Genomic DNA, 22,132 nt, shown 5'->3' with positions numbered 1-22,132 from the left:
TTAATCCCTCCTAATCCCTGCACCATCCCTTGACCTTCATGACTGTGATGATGTCTCAACTGTAACAGTGATGTCATATTGATGGCAGTGATATGTCACGGTATGCTGGTCATCTCTCTCTCTCTCTCTCTCTCTCTCTCTCTCTCTCTCTCTCTCTCTCTCTGTAGCTGGTGGATTTGGTGTTTTCTAACCCCTCATCTCTCTGCTCTCTTATGCCCCCTCCCCTTCTATCTGTCTTTGTGGACCCCTCTCTTTCCTCTCGTTTTACCTCTCTCTCTGCCCTGTGTATCTTTTACACCCCCCCCCCCCCCCCCACCCACCCACCCCCCCTCTCCCCCCGCTGTGTCTTGTTTTCCCTCCATCAGGTGTCCCAATGACTATACGGGGGACCGCTGTCAAAACTCCGTCATGGCCGATTTCTACAGTATGTCCATTTGCTCTTGTCTGTCTCGTTCCCACTGAAATATGGCATGCTGCATGGGAGGGGTTGGATGGAGGGGGCAGTGTGTGTGCTTGTATGTGTGTGTAAGTGAGTGTGAGTCTGCATGCCTCTGTGTCCACCCCTTCCTCTACCTGTCTCCCCTGGTTCCTCTGTGCTGCTCCTCTGGTAACCACAGCAACCAGTTCTAGACACATATTTTGTATGGTACCTCATCTGCTTTAAATCTTATGAGCTGTAAAAAAGCATTGACAACTCAACGATAAGTACCTAATTTGTATGTAATGTATAATCTTACTGTTAAAATTCTATATATTTAGGATGTAAATTGCAAACAAAATACTTCTCATTAAGCTTGAACCAGACAACTGCACAAACGGAAACGGAGGAGACAGAGAATTAACAGAGTAAACAATATAGGAGGTTAAAGTTATTTGCTCTTATTGCAACACTTTTTGTTGTAGATGGTCCATCGGTGCTGCAGTAAAAAGAACTAAATGATCGAGGCAAAACTCTGTGGAAAGAAAGGATTAATACAAGATTGTAAGTCCTTAATGTGTGCTGTGCTCCTCTTAAATAAAAAGAAAAAAAAAACTTTCATTGATTTTAAGTTTTAGATCAGGAGCAGGACTGACAAGTGAAGGCTTGTAAGTCTGTGTGACATCGTTTTGAACAGCTGCCATCACTAAGACACATTCTGTCAAAAATTCAAACAATTTGGCAATTGAATGAAAATAAGATTTAGAGTTCGAATATGTTGAACATTTCAAGTCTCCGTGTAATGAGATTTGAAAGCTTCACTCAGAGCCTTGCAATCGAGGGCCAGATGTGGTATTGATCGGCTTTCGTGATGTCATATCAGTGGAATTTGTGCTCGACAAAGAGATCAGGATAAAAACCCACAGAGGTGAATGTGATAACCTGTGGTTTTCACACTGAGCATCCATGGATCATCTGAGGACGTCTCATTGTGGCATGAAGCTAAATGCTGCTTGAAATATTTTAAGGGTGATGTCTAAGATGTTCAAAGACTGTTTGTCGTGTTTTGTTTCTCATCACTGGGTTATTGAATTAAAGGAGTAGGTCAACATTATTTTTAATGAATTATTAGATGCTTTACTTGGCATAGAGATTGGAAACAGGAAGAAACAGTCTTGCTGTGTCCAAAGGCACCAAATCCACTTACCAGCACTTCTGAAGATCACAACTTAACATTATCTGACTCGTCTTTTTAACAGTGCGAAAGCTTTCAGGTTAAAACTACAAATTCTGGTTTTATTACGGGTGATGGGTGAAATCTTAGATCTTGTCCTCACTGTACTGTCAGGTTGCCAGGCAAAGAGTGGTGCTAGTAGGCGGATTTTATACATTCCTTTATTCATTATTTTGCTATTTGCTGTTACAGTCTCAGGTTAGCTGTTTCCACCTCTTTATATCAAGCAAAACTAACCATCTATTAGCTTCAGCCTCAAATTCAGCTTTCAAATATGAGAGTGGCATTGATCATCTTCTCGTCTAACTCACACATGTACAAAATTCCCAAAATGTCAGACTATTCCTTTAAATCATAGTTATATGACTGGAGCGTATTTCATAACTATTCTTTGATAACATGGGTAGTGGCACATGGTACAGAATTAAGCACAGCACAGAAGGGTCAGTGATTGTTTGAGGTTTTTATATGGAAAGGAAATTGAGTTTACTGCCCATGTGATCACAGGAAGTTAAATCAGCAAGCAGAAAAAGGACCCTGTAATGACCTGTAATGTTTTCACGGGTTCAACACAATTGCTTAATGCCATGTTGTCTTGTTTTTCTGTTTGTCTATTGTGTAAGTCTCCACTGAAAAATGTCAAATTGAAACATGTTTTATATCATTAGATGTCATTCTGTATGTAATATCTTGTTTATTTTGGACCCCCCCCCCCACCCCACCATCAAGCCTTGTCTACATGCTGCACTCTGTCTGTGTGACGTGCTTTTATTTTGCCTTGTGGTGCTATATCAGTCAGCGGAAGGAACACCTTCTGTCGTTCTAGATCTATGTTGATTGGTCACTGCCTGCTTCTTTAGTGGTTGCGAACGCACTGTGGAAACATAGAGCAGTTCAGGTTGAGGTGGACAGGAGATTGGCTGACTCGTCCTCTCTTTACGGCCAGTAATGCATGCAAAGCCATGGCAATTTGGAATGCTTAGATGATTTCCCTGTAAATCATGTTAAAGGTTATAATAGCTGTACGCAGCAGTAGTTGGAAAAAGTGCTATACAAGAGGCATGCCGTAATCAATACAAATGCACACAATTGCCATTAGTCAAACGAGTTACAGCACTCACCCCCATGTGCCAGCCCCATAGACCGTACTGTGTTTTTTTATGTTGGAGAGTAACTCACTGCTTTTTATCTTTTGTTTTCCTGTGTTTTTTTCTTTTGTCTCGTTTTCTTTTGTTTTGTATTTCTGTCCAATGTTGTTTACTCCAGAAATGAGGTCTAGTAAATATAGCAGTAAGTGATGTGGCTTCTTGTCTTGCTTTCTTTGTCCGTCTGTCTCTGTCTCTGCATGCATTTCCTGCTTGCTCGCTTCTCGCTTCTCTTTCCTTCTGCTTTTTGGTTCATTTTCTCCCTTTCGCTTTTGATTTTGGTTTGATTTCTTTTGATTTTGGTTTGATTTCTTTTGATTTTGATTCCTCTCAATTATGGGGGTCACAGAGCTGCGGCTGTCTGAATTGTCTGTCTGTTACTGGACAGTACACATGTCCATCACTCTAACTGACGGCACTAATTAACTTATGTCCTGGTTCAGCGTATGCAGGACATGAAAGTAATATACTGCTCCAAAGTGGACATTACACCTGACCCTATCTGTCTCTTTCCTTTTACCACGACAACTTTCTGCGCTGGCAGAGCTTCTCAGAATTGAATTTATGGGTATGCAATATTATTATTCATTTTGCTGTGCTTAAAGGGTTTGCCAAGATCCTCTCACAGTCACACATTATTGTGCCATCTTCTTCCTTAAACCAACAACTAGGTCTCTCTCAACCTGTCCCTCTTTTTCTCCTACCCACTAACCTGGTTTCCAGACATGTAACCTCCCCTGTCTGCATGCACTCTTCTTCTCGTCATAGACACATTTGAAAAATACACATTTAAGAAAGAGACAAATTACCTGGGAGGAATGCATTATTGAAACAAAGTAGAGAGGTGAATTAAAGCAATGAAATGAGCCTTGATATGAATCAAAGTTGTGTTATTTGGACACAGAATTAGAGTACGTTTCATTCTTTGTCCAGAAATCAGAGAATGTTTCACAGCATTGATAGATACCCGTATCTGGCTTGTCCTCTGAGCTTTGGCAACATTCACATTGGCTTCAGCAGCCTGTCGAATAAAAACATGCAAGCTGCGAGTGTTTTTGCAAAGCGTTGCCAAAAGCCGGCAAAAGTCCTGACCACATAGTCTGTCCTTATTATTCTGTCCATGATTGACTCCGTGTCAAAGTCAAGAGCTCGCCTGTCCTAAATCACGATTTGCTGTTGGCTCCACTGTGCCAGTGAGCTCGCCTTCCCATTTCCCTTTGCCTTCTCTGTATCAGTACCCTGTGACACGCACACAATGCCGGGCCAAGGCTCTCGTAGGCTTGTCAATCCCTACAGAGGCCCTTTATTTAGAACCCCCTGCCCACCCTCACGCTTCCTCGCCCTCTTTATCCCCCCTTTTAGTGGCGTGTCCAGAGCTTTGTCAGGGAGGGGAGAGAGGGAAAGGTGAGGAAATGATAGAGGTAAAGAGGACAGTGTTGGATTTCGAACTGTTTCAAACTCATTCTTTTATTACAAAACATTTTCCCTATTTTAGTTAATCAATTTTCTTCCATAGAACCACAGTGGAATAAATATATAGGTCTCACCTATCCACTACCACTGTGATAAGTGGGCAGCTTCAGCTTTTTACTGCAAACTGAGAAGACACATTGGAACTGAACATATTTGTGTTTGTGAAGGTCCATGACTTTTAAAAGAATTAGTTCACTGCAGGGACTTTAATTTAACCATGACTAACAATCCAAGGACCTCGGTAATCCACTTTTAGTTGATAAGGACACAAAGTCAGACCAGTCTTTGGTCCATGAGGACTGATTCCTCCCCGGGCCTTCCTCCTGGGCACGCCCCCGCTCCTCTCCCTTCCTCTCCCTCTCTCCCCCTCCTTCCTAAACACTTTACTTTTCCTCCTTTTATTCTCCCCTCTTCCCCTTGTGTTCTGTTCTGTTTGTTGCTTCCTCTGTCATGTGTCGTTGCGCTTCCCATTCTGACACAGTGTTACGCCACAGCAGGCCCTAAAATGTGAATTAACCTAGGAACTCCAAGATGGCGGAGAATTCAAACAGCGTCACCACAATCCTCTGAGAACAAGTCAGAACTTAATTAGTTCAATGCAGCAAAGTGTCGCCTCACGTGGTCCAAAACAGTTTGGGCTCAAAGTCCGGGACATAAAAGAGCTGTAAAAACTTAAAAATGCATGTGCACATGCCAATGATATTAGATACTTCATTATTTTTATCTTATCATATTTTATGGTAAGGGACTATACTTTATAGGTCAGTTCAATAACTTTATAAAGAACTAAATGAATTGTCTTTGATGATAGCTCATTTCTAATAAGACAATGTAGGCTACCTTCAGTCTCAGAAATTAGTTTTCATAATAAATCTACTAATTTCAATATTATTAATATTAATACACCATTAATAGTATTAGTAATTTTGATGTTAATGTTGAACCCTGGAACAGGCTACGGCTACATTTATGTAAAACTTATCAGATTAAAGTTAAAAATACATTAAAGTCAAAATAATAAATTGAAATCGGGATTAGGTTTAGGTTACTAGAATATTGTTCAAAAAGTAAATTAACACCCCATCAAAATCCAACTTCTCTTTGGGGTGTGGTCCCAGGTTCAGCAAAGAGGTTGGTTGAGGTCAGAGTTTAAACTTTCAACCAGAGAGCCGCAAAATGCTGCTTTGTCACACCCGTGTGTTGTTGCTATTTTATTAAGAACAAACTAGAGTCAAATGTAGAAACCTCACAGAGTTCATTCATTCATTCATGAGAAAAGAAAGAATCTAACATGATTGGAGAGGATCAATGAATACAACAAATTTGTCTCACTAGCCACTGTGGCGTTAACACTTTGGACAAACAATTATTATTATTTTGTATCATCTGGGTGACTTGTCTTTTTTCCTCATCCATACTGGCATGATGCATTCTGATCCCAGCCAGTTCCATCTGTAGCATTACATCCCCATGGCCATTGTAAATAAGTGATATAGGGACAGCAGGTAGTCTTTGTCAGGTTTACATCTCTGCTTTTCATTATAATATATGAGTTTGTAGAATTGCTCCTGTGTTATAGTAGCACTGTATGACTGTAGTCTAGTTAAATGTGAAAGACATCAGACGTGATAGAGCAGAAGTAGCTGTCGAGCACAGGGGATAGGAGGATAGTGAGATATCTGTTCTGTCATTACCATCAAGAGAGAGGCGCTCATTCTGTGTGTGTGTGTGTTGTGTGTGTGTGTGTGTGTGTGTGTGTGTGTGTGTGTGTGTGTGTGTGTGTGTGTGTGTGTGTGTGTGTGTGTGTGTGTGTGTGTGTGTGTGTGTGTGTGTGTGTGTGTGTGTGTGTGTGTGTGTGTGTGTGTGTGTGTGTGTGTGTGTGTGTGTGTGTGTGTGTGTGTGTGTGTGTGTGTGTGTGTGTGTTTTTATGTGTGTGTGCGTGCATCCGAACATGTGTGTATGTGCGTGTGTTTCCATCCACAGAGGCGGAGGAGCTCTACCAGAGGCGGGTGCTTACGATCACCGGCATCTGTGTGGCGTTGTTGGTGGTTGGCATCGTTTGTGTGGTGGCCTACTGCAAAACCAAGTATGTGACCTTGAAGAGATGAAAAAATGTCTTCCATTTAATAAAAGGCTCCAAATTTTCAGATTGACCTCATGTAAGAAAACGTTGTGGTGAGCTGCTTCTTCTCATGCTATAGAACAGTGAGGGAAGACGTATTCAGATCCCTTTCTTGAGCAAAGATACAATTACAACTATATGAATATACGATAGACTAAATGTAGTTATCCAAAGTAAAACTCCTTGTTCTGTAGAAAATGTGATATAGCATATACTTTGTTATTAGTTTCACAAGTAGCCTTTTACTCTTGTAGCTGGTTGAGAATGCGCTTGGTCAGACCCCTCTAGGGTGTCACAAGATAAATGAAGGGTTGTGACATGATTAATGGAGTAAAAAAGAATAAATAACTCATTTCTGATACACAATTTTATATCATTATCATTACTTTTTTTTTATCTTCTTCAGTCATTTGCATTTTGTCTAATATTGGATGACTCTTGATGTCATATTATAAATTATGTATTTATTTGACAAAAAATATTATTATTTTATACCACCTGAGAAGCTTAGAATTTTTTTAAATGATTGTAGAGAAGTACAAAAGTAACAGAATTTTTTAAGTAGAAATGACAACACTCAAATAAAGCAGAAGTGCCACAAAAATACTGGGGTAGATATACTTAGATACTTTGCATCACTGCTGTAGAAAGAAACAATCAGCTTATAATTATTTACAAACACTTTACCCAGATGACTTATTGTTCCTTTGTCATCATCATCACTGATCAAGGAAGCAGAGGAAGAAGATGCAAAGTCACCTACACCAGAACCAGAATCAGTGTGTGGAGCAGCCCAACCGCATGATGCCCAACGGGCCCAACCACCCGGGGCCCGGTCCTGAGGAGATCCCCATGGTTGATGTGAGTCCAGTAGATACACTGATGTGAAGGTCAGGTTTAACTGAGAGGAAAACTATGACAGGTCAATGCAGGCAGACGTGATCTCAGAGGCAGAGCTGGTCCTCAGGCAGAGATAGATAAGGACCCACTTTTTTTTTTTTTTTTTTTAAATGGATCAAAACTAATTTACTAGACTGAATGTAAAAAAGAGGAACAGTTAAAAGTTCATGGCAACAGGGCTACTTTTCTTTTTTCAGCCTTTTTTTCAATTAGAGACCCTGGGTGAGTATAAAGTTAGTGCAGTTGTATCAAAGGCATTTTTGGTGTCTGAGAATTTGATTTAGCTTCTGGCGGCCAGTAACAATATAAATACATAATAAAACAATAGCAATTCATTTACAGTGATCTATTAGCTCTATCATAGTGAGTTTGATCAAAGTGCTGCTAAAATAGAGCCAGGTATATCCGTCCTTTCAATTAAATATAACTCTCTATAAATAGGTTTTTGATGCCAAATGTTCAGATTGACCTCAGATATTTATTAATACTGAAGCAGAGACAGAAGAAGAAGAAGACGACGGTGATGACAGTAGAACTGGATGTGAATTTCATCTGAGCAGGAAGCTCACAGAGCCTCAGCTGCTTCATGTCTCTTTAGGATTGGGATACTGATGGACTTTAGTCAGCTTTGTCACTTTGATGTAACTCCACCAAGAAGCTTCTATTAGCCTTCAGAGCAGTTTTGCCTCCCAAAGACTTGTCGTGTAAATAAAACTCTGATCCACTGACAACAGGAGGAAACATGGTGGCACAACGCTGACAGATGTTACAGGGAGGCCTGATAACACCCACCGTCCTGTTGGAGACTCAATAAGAGTCAGCACAATGGCAACAGTGAAAACACAGTGAAGAGAGTTTCAACTGACATGTACAAAAAAATCCTCTCGTAGTTAGATGTCACTTTATACTGTATTGTTTGTTATTTTAGAGCATGAGAGCATGATATAAGAATATACATGTTTCCTTATATGTGTTGATTCCAGTACATCCCCAAGAGCATCCCCACGACAGACTGTGTGATCAGCCATGGAGCTGAGGGTGCAGGCAACTACGCAGGCAGCCGAATGTCAACCCGCTCCCAACACTCTACCACTGCCTCTCAAGCTTCCAGGTAGACCTAACACACACACACACACACACACACACACACACACACACACACACACACACACACACACACACACACACAAACACTGACACATGAGAATTAGCATGTACATGTCATGAAGTCATGAGATATCCTGAAATCCTTATCTTAAATTCTTATATGAGATATGACAAGGTCCGAGAAATGTTATCTTGTACTGTTGTGGCCGGAGAAATTCAGAGATGACTTAACCTTGACATTTAAAATGAAAACTGTATGTGTGGGTAGATGTAATCAGGATTTTGTGATATGAGTTAACAAATATATAAGTAGACGTTTTTAAAACCTCCTATCAGATTATGCCATGCGACTTGTTGTCAACATAGCTGATTTAATAATTGTCAAAGAGTAGCACACAATTCTACAACTGTTGAGATGATATTAACTGGGTCAAAGGGAGACAAAGGCTGAACAGAGACTTGCAGAATATCATCACAGTGACAGTCAATTCAGGACAGGCAGCATTTCAAATATGTGGTACACAACTTTACCACTAGAGAGCAGAACAGTATCCCTACAAAGTCTATAGAAATCTGAGCTCTAACTGTAGCCATAACCAATGGGCAACACCCAATGCTGTGACACAGTCTGTTCAAGGAGGAACACCTTGCATCCACTTCTCTGTATAAAAGGTACGTACCTGGAGTGAAGGGGCAGTGTTTGTGTAAAAGGGGGAGCAAGAAATGGCAGAAAAAGAACACAGACACTGAAGCCATTTTCAGACATTATCATTGGATAATGTCTGGACCATTTTCTGTAGTTTTTTTCTTTCACATATAAAAAAAAACGCAGCAGGAGATTGTCTGGGTCAGATATGTTGACAACAACAGGAAAATGTACAGAATATTCTGGCAAAGGGTGGTAACTGAGTAGAGCAAGCAAGAGGCCGGACATGACATATACATTCTGTTGTGGAAAGCTCAGTGTTTTCGTTTAAAGCACATCCACACCAGCATTGGCCGTTATCACCAAAAGCTCTCAAATCATTGTCTTTTTAAGTTTACATCTTTGTGGGAGTCTTCTACATGTTTGGCTCATCTTCTTCATCCTGATTTACTTGTATTCTTTTTTTTTCAGTTTTGCATCCGTTGCTTGTGAGAAACGTCCTCAACACATCCACTGGCTCACTGAGAATTTTCCAGGGCATTTTCTTCCTGTATTCTCACATGGACACTGACATTTGTAAATAGGGGGCTGGCAAATGTATGTGAACATTTCAGAGTTCAGAACATTTGTTTTGTCAAAAAAGTACTGAGTCAGATTGTGTAGAGCTTGGGTTCAGTAATATAAGCAATTCTGCCCCACCATTTGTTTCGATGTTTTCATCAAGATTATCACTCATTTATTTTATAATGCAACATAAACACTTAATGGGTTTATTCTTGCCCAGTGTTTATTCCTCCTCACTATCCTCCTGCCTCTGTTGTAAACTTGTAAACTTGTTCTGCAAACACACATCCCCGCAGACACGAGGAGCAGACATGGAGCATGGAGCGAACAGAGAGCATGAACTCAGACTGCCAGTCAGGTGGACTGTCCAGCTCTGTGGGAACCAGCAAGTGCAGCAGCCCGGCGTGCATGGCGAGGAGGGCATCCCACTGGGGCTGCACGGACACGTCCAGACCGGGAATGCAGTACGGGGATTCTTATGACTCTCTAAGAGACTCACCTCACAGCGACAGGTAGGAGAGTTGATGTGTGTGTCTGTGTGTGTATGTGTGTGTCTGTGTGTGTGTGTGTGTGTGTGTGTGTGCGCATGTGTGTGCGCATGTGTGTGTGCGCATGTGTGTGTGTGTGTGTGAGTATTACACACTCACACACACACTCACCAAATGCTGATGTTGAATGTGTGAGGGTTCTTGTGCTTGCTCATGGTTCTATAACACTTTTGGCCACACTCCTGTGCTCTCTGCTGACCCCAAGTGGTAATTTGTAATACATGTTTCAATTTGTGAAGGATTTAGGATACTGTTCATTGTAAAGTGACTTAATACATCTCTGCTTGCCTCTTGTCAAATAGAACCCTGATGATTTTTGGTAATATTTTGTATTTTATTTGTAAAAGAATAAATCCCCTCTCTGTTGTTACATTTCTATGACTGTGAAGTTCAGTCTGACTTCACTCCATTTAGTCATTTCCCACAGGTCCCTGAATGCCCCCTGACTCTGGACAGGAAACCGCCTCTGTATTTAATTCTGATCATGTTACCTTTGTACACTACAATAGAACAGATACTAATATTAGGCATTTATTTAGCAACTGAGTATTCTGCACATCATTTTAATATTAATATTAACTCCTCAAGGATGAGAGTAAAAGCATGATACGTTATGAGGAAGTATTTAAGACCATTTTATTTAGTAAGTTTCTATACATTTTAATGCAATGAATATGTAATGTAAAGTGTAAATTATGTTTGTGGTGAATCGACTCCCTGAGTCACACACAGCAGAAGTCTCCGGTAGCTGTGAGGGCTCATGTACCACAATGTGATATTTGTGACTGGCTGAGTGTGTGGCGAGGTGGTCAACACTTTCACTTCATTGCAAAAAAGTGAAAATACAAAACTGTCCACAAGCATGAAAGTGATAGTTTCTCACTGTGTGTGGGCCACTCGACCAACTGCAGACAAGTCAGTGCAAATCCCACATTCTGCCTTTTTTTTTGCTTTCGCATCCCAGAGATTTATTTCCAGACCTTTTATGTAAGGTCACTGGTAATCAAACCTCAGAGACTGTAATAGTCTCTCGCTGTCTTTTCCATCCAGGTACGTGTCAGCGCTGACCACGCCAGCACGTCTGTCTCCAGTGGAGTTCCACTACCCCCCGTTGCCGCCCCAGGTGCCCACCTTCCAGATCACCTCGCCCAACACAAGCCACGCCCTCTCCCTGCCCCCTGCTGCTGCTGCCTACCACAGAGAGAACGACCAGCCGCTGCTACGAAGCCCTGATGTACGTTGTCACAAATATATATACATACATAGCGATGACTGTGATGCTGACAACATGCTATCAGTTAGTGGAGAGGCCTGATAATATTATGTTTTTTGTATGTATTGTGAACAAATGAAATGAAAAGAGCTACATTTTCTGACTTCCCGAACTTGTCTGTGACACTAAGGCCCAAGTCTATTCATTCCTACTGAACTGAAATGGGCTGCGATTATATGCTTCTTTTTTTTCCAGGATAAATCATTTCCCAAAACAACTGACCACTGTAGGTTTTATTTAATGTTTCTCAAACAGGTGTAAATAGTGTCTTTGTTGAGGACTATTTTCTGCTACGTATTAATCCACATTCAGGTCTTAGAGGTACAAGCTGCTGTATATTAGCCAGTTCCTCTGAGCAATACATACAAGTTCAACACACATACTGTTTAGTTTTGATTGTAACAAACCGTCCATCCTCTGTTTCTTGTTTCAGGATGGAAGTTTATACAGGCAGCCTCGGCGTCCGCGGCGACCCTACCTGACGGAGAGCACAGGAAGTCTGCCGTCCAGCCCCTACCGTCTCCCTGACGATGAGGCCTACGAGACCACGCAGGAGTACGCCTCATCCAGGGAACCCATTCGCAGCAGGCGACGCCCGCGACGCAACCGCCTCAACGGACACGTCTCCCAGCGCTCAGCGGGCCTACGGGACTACAGCTCGCAGAGCTACAGCGAGTCAGAAGAGGAAGAGGAGGAGGAGGAGGAGGAAGAGGACGCTCAAGGGGAGAGCACACCTTTCCTTAGTATGCAGAACATGAACGTGGACCCTCCCTTATCGGCCCCGGGTTACCGTTCGTCAACTGGTGCGGACACACGGACTCACCGCGGGCTGAGTCGGCCGGGGCCGCGCAGCAACGGGCAGAGCCGCGGCCCCCAGTCGCAGCGCTTCAAGGCTGACCACATGCCCCTTTAAGACTTGAGCCCCCCCCCCGGCACCCACTCATACACCCCTGCCACCCCTCACCCCCTCACCCACGCCCCTTCCTCTTACACACAACCAGTGGACTAGAGACCCGCACCTAGGAGAAATATTTTTATTTTGTATAACAGACAGATATTCTAAACAAATGAAATATTTATTTTCATTTCAGCAAAAATTGTCTACTAGCTAACAGCAAAGACTTTTTTTATATCGGGGGGGGGGGTATTTATATGTAAAGTTTTTTGATTTACAGCATTATGAAAGATGAAAAAATAAGAGAATTACGTGCCAATTTTTTCACAAGTTAGATAAATAGAATAATATTGTGGTGCCTTTTGCTGTATGCTGAAGTCGGAGGTCCCATTGAGTTTTTGTAGCCTTTCTTATAAAGACTCCTCGTTTTTATATAGAGACCAACCCTCTTCCTTCCTTTTGCTTTGGTTTTTTCTCTGATTTGGGATCTTCCTCTTTTTGAACTGTGATCTGATTATGTCATCATGCAATATTGATTCCTCCTGTGTAAAAGGTGTCTGTTTACATGAGTATGATCCATGCGACGCGCTCGTTTCACAGGGACATCTAGTCACTGACACAACCGGATGTGTAGGGTTAGTTTTCTCGGATGAATTTTGGGTGAATCTTGATCATCGGTCATTTATGTCCTCGTTCGCTGCCTGTCTGTCATTTGTTGTTCTGTGACAAAACGAGTGTTAGGGAGTTGGGGAAGTGACTCCGGATTCCTCTGTAGGTGTTCAGGGTGCTGTCATAACACTGGTATTGTTTGCAGTGGGTGTGTGTGTGTGTGTATGTGCGCAACTCATGAAGGCTCATTTTGTTCGCACCACTGTTCACCTTGGAGGGTGCGGTCTCTTGTTTGACCGACACGCTCCCCCTACCAATCCTCACGCTGCCAGAAGCTCCATTGCACTGTAAGAACCTCCCTCATTGGTCGGGGAGCTGCCGATCCAAACCGAACCCAACCAGTCCAGTTGTAATCCAGCCTGACTCTGGCCTCCCGTGGACTGCCCAGCTCGCCCGTTTCCTATGCCAGCAGCTTAGAGCCGCACTGTGTCTCAGGACTTCCCCCATCACATCACAGCCAAAAGACTCAAACCAGAGAGAGCTCGTCATCTCAGTTGCAGTTCAGTCCGCAGGCCAGATCCACGTCCCCTCACTCACACTCCTGTCCGTCAGTCTGTCAGGTTTGTTGCATTCACTCGTGGCCATGGTTAAGGGAGCACGGTGAAAAACTCTTGGAATCAGAAGGGAAAGTCAGTTGCTTTCTTTAGAACTTATTTTTTACTTCAAACGGTTGTGTGCATGTGTGTAAGTGGGCATGTGTGTAGCTGCGTGTGGGTCACCATGATGATGAGGATGATCAAAAGCCTGGGAGACCACATCTGTTCGCTCTGATGCGGGGGCATAGCTAGGAGTTCTGGGACCCCCGAAGAGGAGGACGTCGGTCTGGCTTCCCCCTCTTTTCTTTTTTTATTTAAATAGTATAATCCTACTGGAAACTTTACGGGCCCCCTCAATCTGTGGGCCCCTAGAATTGCCACCACCTTTCACCCCCACTAGCGATGCCACTGCTCTGATGGGGGGGGGGGGATCGCTTGCAGGTCGCTGCGTGCAGGTTCACACCACTACAGGGCGAGTTTCCGAGTTTGTTCTACTTTTTCTTTAGCTCACAGCCAAATGGTGTTATATGATAATACTGATTACTGCATCCTTGATTTGCATTCCTATACCTTTATTGATTGAACTTCTTTTTGCTTGGTCATATTGACTGAATGATCTGTTTCGTGTCTGTCTCTGTCTGCCCCCCTTCCAACTGACATCACCCAGACCCTCACCTCCATGTCTTTCTCACCCCTGTATCGACCAATCAGAAGCAACTAGTGGATGGATTTAGGCCCCATCTCCAGACGAGTACACTGAGCAGCACATGAGCAGTAGGCTGATCATGTGAGAAACTCTTCCACCCTCAAATATACATCAGGTTTAGAGATCCTGTCAAGCTCGCTGAGGAAAATAATAATGTGTCAGATACAACATGTGTCCCTATTAGAGTTGTGTTTTTTGGTTTGTTTTCTGTTTTCACACAGAAGATGCATGGATCACAGATATAGAGAGAATCTTAAAAATGACAAAGAGCCCCACAGATTCAGGGGAATCATACTAGAAATATATTTAAAAAAAAATGATTTGGGTTCCTGGGCTCAAAGGTCTGGCTAGTTTTGTCTTACTATCACTGTAATAATCAATCTGGGATTTGCAATGTGGAAATACTGCAAGTGAGGGTAGTGTGCTTCTAGAGCTAGTTGAAATGTTAACACCCCCACCCTAGTTCTCACCCTGCACTTCCCACCCTGACCCTTTGCATAGACGCATACATTTTCCACATGCTGACATACATAACTATACACATAAAGAAGCACACATGACACACACACACACACACACACACACTCACAGTCCTTCCATGTGTTTGTGTTTGTCAAGCAGTTTGCCTTCGTCTTTTTTACCTACTGACACCCTCACTCCTAAACCTCCTTCCCCCCCTGTCCTCCCCCCCTGACCCCCCCCCCCCCCCCCCCCCTCTCAACCCCCCATCCCCCTGCATGTCCTAGTGGTACTGGTAGTTGGGTGCATGGAAAAAGCAGCAAGCAAATCTTTTTTCCACTCGGTGAAAAAATAAAAATAAAAATGTGTCTTCATTTTAACATTCAGCAATAAACCCCCCTTTCTCTTCGTGTCCTATCATTCTTGGAATATGCTAGAAGATTTTTTGCAAGTTTTATCAAAAACGTACAACTTGTAAAAGAAGAAAAATCCCAAACCACCCCTTCATATGGAAAATAAAACTTTATTCCTACAGTTTTTAAACGGTCCTGTCCTCTTTGTTTAGAAAAAAACTGCTGTTTTTGTATTTTGTTACAGACTTTAAGATATTGTCATATTGTATTTACATAAAGAGGTGAAACCAATAGTCAGACATGTACCTACCATGTAAGTCAGAGTTGCAAAGACATAAACACTTAATTGCAGATGTGGAAATAGAGACATCTCTGTTTGTTACTAAGCAAACATCAAATTAAATATTTTTTATAGAGCGTATTCACAAGCCACAATTTTAGGGCATAACAATCTGTACAAGGTGTGATATCCTCTGACCTTCACTTACCCTTGTATTACTCAACATCTATTTTACATGCAAGATTACTTACAATATTTTATACTACTCCTTAAATGATTTGCTGACATTTTTGTTTGTTCTATTATATATAGTATCAAAAGTCATTGTAATGGATAATTGTTTGGATTTTAAAAGTGTGTGACTGGTCCCATTTTTTAAGCGGAACACAAACCTGGAGGAGTTGAGGACATGCACATATTTACTGATCATGTCTGTCCTAACTTCTTCTCTCACTACACTGAAGTTCACTCCTCTTCAGATTGCCTTATAATGACTTCAGACTAACTATTATTATGTTTTTTTTTTCCAGCTTTTCTGCCTTTATGTGTTTGAGTTGACTGGAAATGACATACGTCAAAGGTCCTGGGCAGGACTGGAAGCAGGTATGTTGTAGCCACCAGGACGTCTTCTTGATGTGGCCTTTTCATTGAATCAATCCCAAGAAACCAGTGGAGCAGAGTGATGAGATGTATCCTCACTCTGCCAAATGCCACTAAAGCCCGCAGCTCGATCTGCAGGTTTTTCTGTCATGGAATGTTGCATCACCGAAGTTTCAGGATTCCAGAAACTCCCTAGCCCCTCCATGTCCAATATTTCTCGTTTGAGCTGATTGCTGAGTGGCTTTGTGGGGATGAGGCTCAGAGATTACAATAAAAACACAAATTGAAGATGACCAGTTTGCTGTTTGTGTGCTTTAACTTTTGTCATACAGACCGTTATATACAGAATGTCACACGTGTTTTCCCTTGTTTGTGTCTGATTCCTCTTCAGCCCATCAGATACAAAGTAAAAACTTGCAAATCCTGTTTGTTCTCTTTGTGTCAGTAGGTGTAACCCGTGTGCACACATGCTGTCAGTGTACTTAATGTAACGTGTTCAGTGAAACTTGACTGCAGCTGTCACAGGGGCTCAGGCTGAAGGAGAGAAAATTTGACTCATCAACTTACTGATTATCTGGATTCTCTCTTTGGTTTCTGTGAGATGAGAGTGGGATTGGATCACTTGCATGGACCTTAAGCCTTGGTTAACAGAGCAGCTGATGATTCAGTGAATGAAGGAGGCTTCACTTTAAACAGGTAGGAAAAACTAACCGAGGAATCCTTATATTTATGCCTCAGCACTTTAAAAGAGGATGAGCCCATCTAATAAAATAATGTAGATTCTTTACACTTATTTGGTTTCTTATCTGCTGATATAACTGTTATTTGAATAATTCACCCATTTATTCCATCAGTTTAAATATAGTCAATTCAAATGAAATATTCTTTATAGTTCGCGTGGTGTAAATTTATCTTGGGCCACAAGAAACTAAGGTACCGACCCAAAAAGATAATACACAGATGAAAAACGACTCGTAAAGTTCATCCTTGACCTGGGGAAGAGTAGTTGGTAAACCAGTTTAAACACTGGTTGCATTAATTGACTGATCTTTGATGTATAAAAGTTGTTATGAAGTCGTATGAAGTTAACCCAGCTGCTGACGAAGTGATAAAATTGATAATTCAAGAAAAGCAGCTAAATGGACTTTGGACTAGATCACATTTCACGATGTTTTCTCACACACATTAATGTCAAAACCTAAAATGGTGTGATAGAAACCTGTAACACCACATCCATATGAGATGAAACGGAGACCATGTCTGTTATTTACAAACATTGCATATATATTTTAACACAATAATAGAAGTCAGGGTATTTTCTGTATTTTCATTATAAACAACAGTTTATTCATATTTTATTTAATATAGATAATATTGAGCAGAAAAATATCTAAAACACATGTGTAAACCTGTAATCTTATGTCTCACTTTAAGACCAACAAACAGATGTAAATATTGATTTATATCCTTCAAGGTGTAGTAAAAAGGAAAAGACTTTGTTAAATGTAACTGTTTCACTTTGTACAGATAAGTTGGAAAACTTGGCCAAACAATATTAGCAGAATGTTAAGTATATATAAATAAGAGCAAATATGCTCTCTTGACCGCCAATTATTCTGACCCACCAAGCATTTAATTTATTTTGACTCTTTTTTTACACGTTTGGTCCAAACTCACATACTGCTTGTGTATTTGCAGAGGAATGGCACGGATTCACTGTCGATGGTATAACCTGCTAATCTGCCTGTGCAGCCCGTGCATCTGCCTGCTCCTGCTCTTCATCTACACCGGGGTCATGCTGAGTATCAACATGACAAACCCTGTCTATACGAACCCCAGTGGGCCTCACTTTGTGGCCTCCGGAACTTTCAGAAACGACGGCTTTGCCCCGATGCCTAGAACTTTCTGGGCGCCACCCTCGCAAGTCAAAGGCCTCTGGAACCATCTGCAGCTGGTCAGCGAGCGTGGATACAACCCCATCCTGCGTCCCAACAACAGCAAGTTGAGGTTTGACGGTGAGTCCCTGCTGTGGAAAGGCTACTCTGAACTTACAGATTTGGAGAATGGGACATCAAACTTTGGCATGCAACCACAGCTAATGAAAGAGTTTGTGAGCCACATGCAACAGAGGGATTTTCCGATCCTGATACAGCCAGATGGAACATGTGGCAGTGGGGCAGTAAACGAGACGAAGCGCCCTCTTCTTCTCATGGCCATGAAGTCGTCAGAGTTGAACTTCAGGAACCGACAGGCCATTCGACAGACGTGGGGCCGGGCGGGCTGGGTGGCAGGACACAGCAGGAACAGAAGCAGTGGAGAAGAAATTGGAGGGTATGTCCGCAGGGTCTTCCTTCTTGGGAAAGAAAGCCCAGAGGAATTGGGTGTAGATGTGTCGGAGTTACTGCAGACAGAGAGTGAACTGTATGGAGACATTCTGCAGTGGGACTTCAAGGACACATTTTTCAACCTCACCCTGAAGGACGTGCTCTTCTGGGACTGGTTCTCACGTCACTGCGACCGCATTCACTTCGTCTTCAAGGGAGACGACGACGTCTTCGTCAACACCATGAATCTGATAACCTATCTGCAGGACCAGCTCAAGAAGCCAGAAACACACAAGACGATGAAGGACTTCATGGTCGGACAAGTCATCAACAGGGCAATGCCCGTCCGAGAACGCAACTCCAAGTACTTCATCCCTGACAGCTTCTACCAGGGCATCTATCCTACGTACGCAGGCGGGGGAGGGGTGGTGTACTCCGGCCTGCTGACCAGACGTCTACACGAGATGGCCAAAGGTGTTCACCTGTTCCCCATCGACGACGTTTACGTGGGTATGTGTATGGCCCGGCTCAACACCTCCCCGATCAACCACCCTGCCTTCTTCACGTTTGGCCTTGACGAAAACGAAAAGGAGCCTTGTTTGTATCACATGATCTTATTGGTCCACAAGCGAAGCCCCTTAGAGATGGTGAATCTGTGGGCGTACTTGAAAAAAACACAGACACAGTGTAGGGACGTGCCCTTGAAGGAAACAGGCCAAGGAACCTAAACTCTGTTTTACAAAGAGTTCTTACCACAATTTGAACATCTATGCTTAACCCTCTTCATCTTTTTAGAGGCATAAGACATCGAGCATCTGCCTCCATCTGGGCCTCTCCCATGTCAGACCCTTCTATTTCAGCTCGGCCATTACATTTTGTTCCCATGTCGCTTTCGGCCGACCTTGTTGGAGTTTTTCAGGTGATGTCCATCTTAGGGCGATCTTTGTAATGCGGTTCGGGACAATTTGAACATTTTAAAGTTAGAAAAAGTGACACTGCAACTAATGATGTCTGTATTTAAGGTCATGAGCTAGATGGTGTAAGTCATGTTTTTGAAAGGGTCTTAATATGCTAAATATGATTTGAAGACACATAATTCAAACCACATCTTCAAAAGCAAACTGTTCATATAAGGTGCATTCACATAAATAATAGGGGGTGAATGCCACCACCGTCACAGACACATCATACACACTCATTAGACGTTCTTCCAGTTTTCAGCAGAAACCTTATTGTCATGGGGACTCTCCTGTACAGCCAATCAGAGACCTTGAGGGGTTCTCATTCTTTGGGGGCCCATACAATTGCCTGCTTTGCTCTCCTTGTTTCAACTTCCCTGATACGGACACAGACGATAAAATAACTTGTAACATATTGAGCACATGTACTGTATCATTGTGTCAATGTTGTATTGTACAATAGCCAGTAAAAATTATTTTCTCGCCATTTTTTTCCCTGCTAAATGATCCACAATGACAATCTGACTTCATTCATTATTCATATCCAAAGCAGAGTGATCTAGATATGTTATGTTATCACCCTATTAACAACAGGTCGGTGTTTTGGGGAATAATTAGATGCCAAGTGCTTTATTCATGTGAATATCTTGTGTACAGTGCCTTGCATAAGTATTCACCCCCTTTGGACTTTTTTACATTTTGTCATGGTATAACCACAGATTAAAATTTATTTCATCGTGAGTTTATGTAATGGACCGACGCAAAATGCATCATTTGGAAGTGGGGGGAAATATTACATGGATTTCACAATTATTTACAAATAAAAATCTGAAAAGTGTTGAGTGCATATGTATTCACCCCCTTTACTGTGAAACCCCTAACAAAGATCTGGTGCGACCAATTGCATTCACAAGTCACATTTGCAAGTCACATAATTAGTAAATAGGGTCCACCTGTCTGCAGTTTAATCTCAGTATAAATACACCTGTTCTGTGACGGACTCAGAGTTTGTTGGAGATCATTACTGAACAAACAGCATCATGAAGACCAAGGAGCTCACCAAACAGGTCAGGGATAAAGTTGTGGAGAAATATGAAGCAGGGTTAGGTTATAAAAAAATATCCAGAGCTTTGAACATCTCTCTGAGCACCATAAAATCCATCATAAGAAAATGGAAAGAATATGGCATAACCGCAAACCTACCAAGAGGAGGCCGTCCACCCAAACTGAAGAGTTGGACAAGGAGAAAATTAATCAGAGAAGCAACCAGGAGGCCCATGGTTACTCTGGAGGAGTTGCAGAGATCCACAGCTGAGGTGGGAGAATCTGTCCACAGGACAACTATTAGTCGTCTACTCCACAAATCTGGCCTTTATGGAAGAGTGGCAAGAAGAAAGCCATTGTTGAAAGGGATCCATAAAAAATCCCGTTTGGAGTTTGCCAGAAGCCATGTGGGAGACACAGCAAACATGTGGAAGAAGGTGCTCTGGTCAGATGAGACAAAAATTGAACTTTTTGGCCTCAATGCAAAACGCTATGTGTGGCGAAAACCCAACACTGCCCATCACCCTGAGCACACCATCCCAACAGTGAAACATGGTGGTGGTAGCATCATGCTGTGGGGATGCTTCTCTTCAGCAGGTACAGGGAAACTGGTCAGAATAGAGGGAAAGATGGATGGAGCCAAATACAGGGAAATCCTTGAAGAAAATCTGATGCAGTCTGCAAAAGACTTGAGACTGGGGCGGAGGTTCATCTTCCAGCAGGACAATGACCCTAAACATACAGCCAGAGCTACAAAGGAATGGTTTGGATTAAAGAATGTTAATGTCTTAAAATGGCCCAGTCAAAGCCCAGACCTCAATCCAATAGAGAATCTATGGCAAGACTTGAAGATTGCGGTTCACAGACGGTCTCCATCCAATCTGACTGAGCTTCATCTTTTTTGCCAAAAAAAATGGACAAACCTTTCCATCTCTAGATGTGCAAAGCTGGTAGAGACATACCCCAAAAGACTTGCAGCTGTAATTGCAGCGAAAGGGGGTTCTACCAAGTATTGACACAGGGGGGTGAATACTTATGCACCCAACAGATTTCAACTTTTTTGTTCTCATTATTGTTTGTGTCACAATAAAATTTATTTTGCACCTCCAAAGTACTATGCATGTTTTGTTGATCAAACGGGAAAAAGTTTATTTAAGTCTATTTGAATTCCAGTTAGTAACAGTACATAATGGGAAAAAGTCCAAGGGGGGTGAATACTTATGCAAGGCACTGTATATCATCACTCACTCTAAATGGGTTTGTACCAACACACTCATGGATACTAGTCCCCTCAATATATGTATCCTGGATCCAGACCAACATTTAAGGGTTCTTCACTGACCCATGCCGCATCTTGCCACCAAGTTTCATAATGATCTGTCCTGTAGTTGCTGTGTAATCCTGCTAACTGACTAACAGACAAAGAAACAAACAAAAGAAACCAAGGTAACCAGATGCTCCTTGGCGGATGTAATAAACTAAAAAGGTGTCATGTCTTCCTGTGTGTTTCTCTTGCCCCGCAGCTCAGTCGGCTTCTCATTTGTGTTGTTTCTGTCCGACAGCTGACAACAAGCCTTTTCACCAACCATTCGTAACACAAATTTTTAATCCACAAATATTTCACATTTGAAGATAATGAAGAAGAGACCTAAAAATGGGAAGGTTAATGAGTTCTGCATTTGGGACTGTTGTTTTAAAGCATGCCGGTTGACTAACATGTCTCCTGTCACACCTCAGGGGGTGGCAGCTGTTAACGGCTGGTTGATCTGGTTCCACAGGCTGTAAAAGAAATTGCTCAATGGCTTCATGTCAAATATTGTGGACTAATATTTTGAGAATTGGGACACTGGTACTGGAACTGTCCGGTTGCTTCTTCC

At 42.2% G+C, this 22,132-nt stretch overlaps 2 protein-coding genes across 2 annotated transcripts in view; both read left to right on the top strand.

Annotated features, from left to right (window-relative positions):
- nrg2b (neuregulin 2b) overlaps positions 1 to 12,343 on the top strand; it is a 47,775-nt gene extending 35,432 nt beyond the window's left edge. The window contains exons 5-12 of the mRNA XM_053429605.1: positions 366 to 424; positions 3,342 to 3,365; positions 6,254 to 6,356; positions 7,124 to 7,253; positions 8,276 to 8,403; positions 9,906 to 10,121; positions 11,208 to 11,391; positions 11,864 to 12,343. Coding sequence (XP_053285580.1) covers positions 366 to 424; positions 3,342 to 3,365; positions 6,254 to 6,356; positions 7,124 to 7,253; positions 8,276 to 8,403; positions 9,906 to 10,121; positions 11,208 to 11,391; positions 11,864 to 12,343 — 1,324 coding nt within the window. The remainder of the gene's footprint in view (positions 1 to 365; positions 425 to 3,341; positions 3,366 to 6,253; positions 6,357 to 7,123; positions 7,254 to 8,275; positions 8,404 to 9,905; positions 10,122 to 11,207; positions 11,392 to 11,863) is intronic.
- Positions 12,344 to 16,396: 4,053 nt separating this feature from the next.
- si:dkey-160o24.3 (N-acetyllactosaminide beta-1,3-N-acetylglucosaminyltransferase 2) lies at positions 16,397 to 20,058 on the top strand. Its single transcript, XM_053428662.1, has 2 exons — positions 16,397 to 16,624; positions 17,627 to 20,058. The coding sequence occupies exon 2, from the start codon at positions 17,631 to 17,633 to the stop codon at positions 18,978 to 18,980; it is 1,350 nt and encodes a 449-aa protein (XP_053284637.1). The 5' UTR covers positions 16,397 to 16,624; positions 17,627 to 17,630; the 3' UTR covers positions 18,981 to 20,058.
- The last annotated feature ends 2,074 nt before the right edge of the window (positions 20,059 to 22,132 follow it).

The sequence above is a fragment of the Pleuronectes platessa genome, chromosome 8 (assembly GCF_947347685.1).
Source record: "Pleuronectes platessa chromosome 8, fPlePla1.1, whole genome shotgun sequence".
Taxonomy (NCBI): domain Eukaryota; kingdom Metazoa; phylum Chordata; class Actinopteri; order Pleuronectiformes; family Pleuronectidae; genus Pleuronectes; species Pleuronectes platessa.
Note: the sequence above shows the minus strand (reverse complement) of the source record. Positions and strands in the feature narration are given on the sequence as shown.

Bases quoted from the DNA above. Each gene is read 5' to 3' on its own strand.
- si:dkey-160o24.3 (XM_053428662.1), top strand. From the start codon at position 17,631: ATGGCACGGATTCACTGTCGATGGTATAACCTGCTAATCTGCCTGTGC.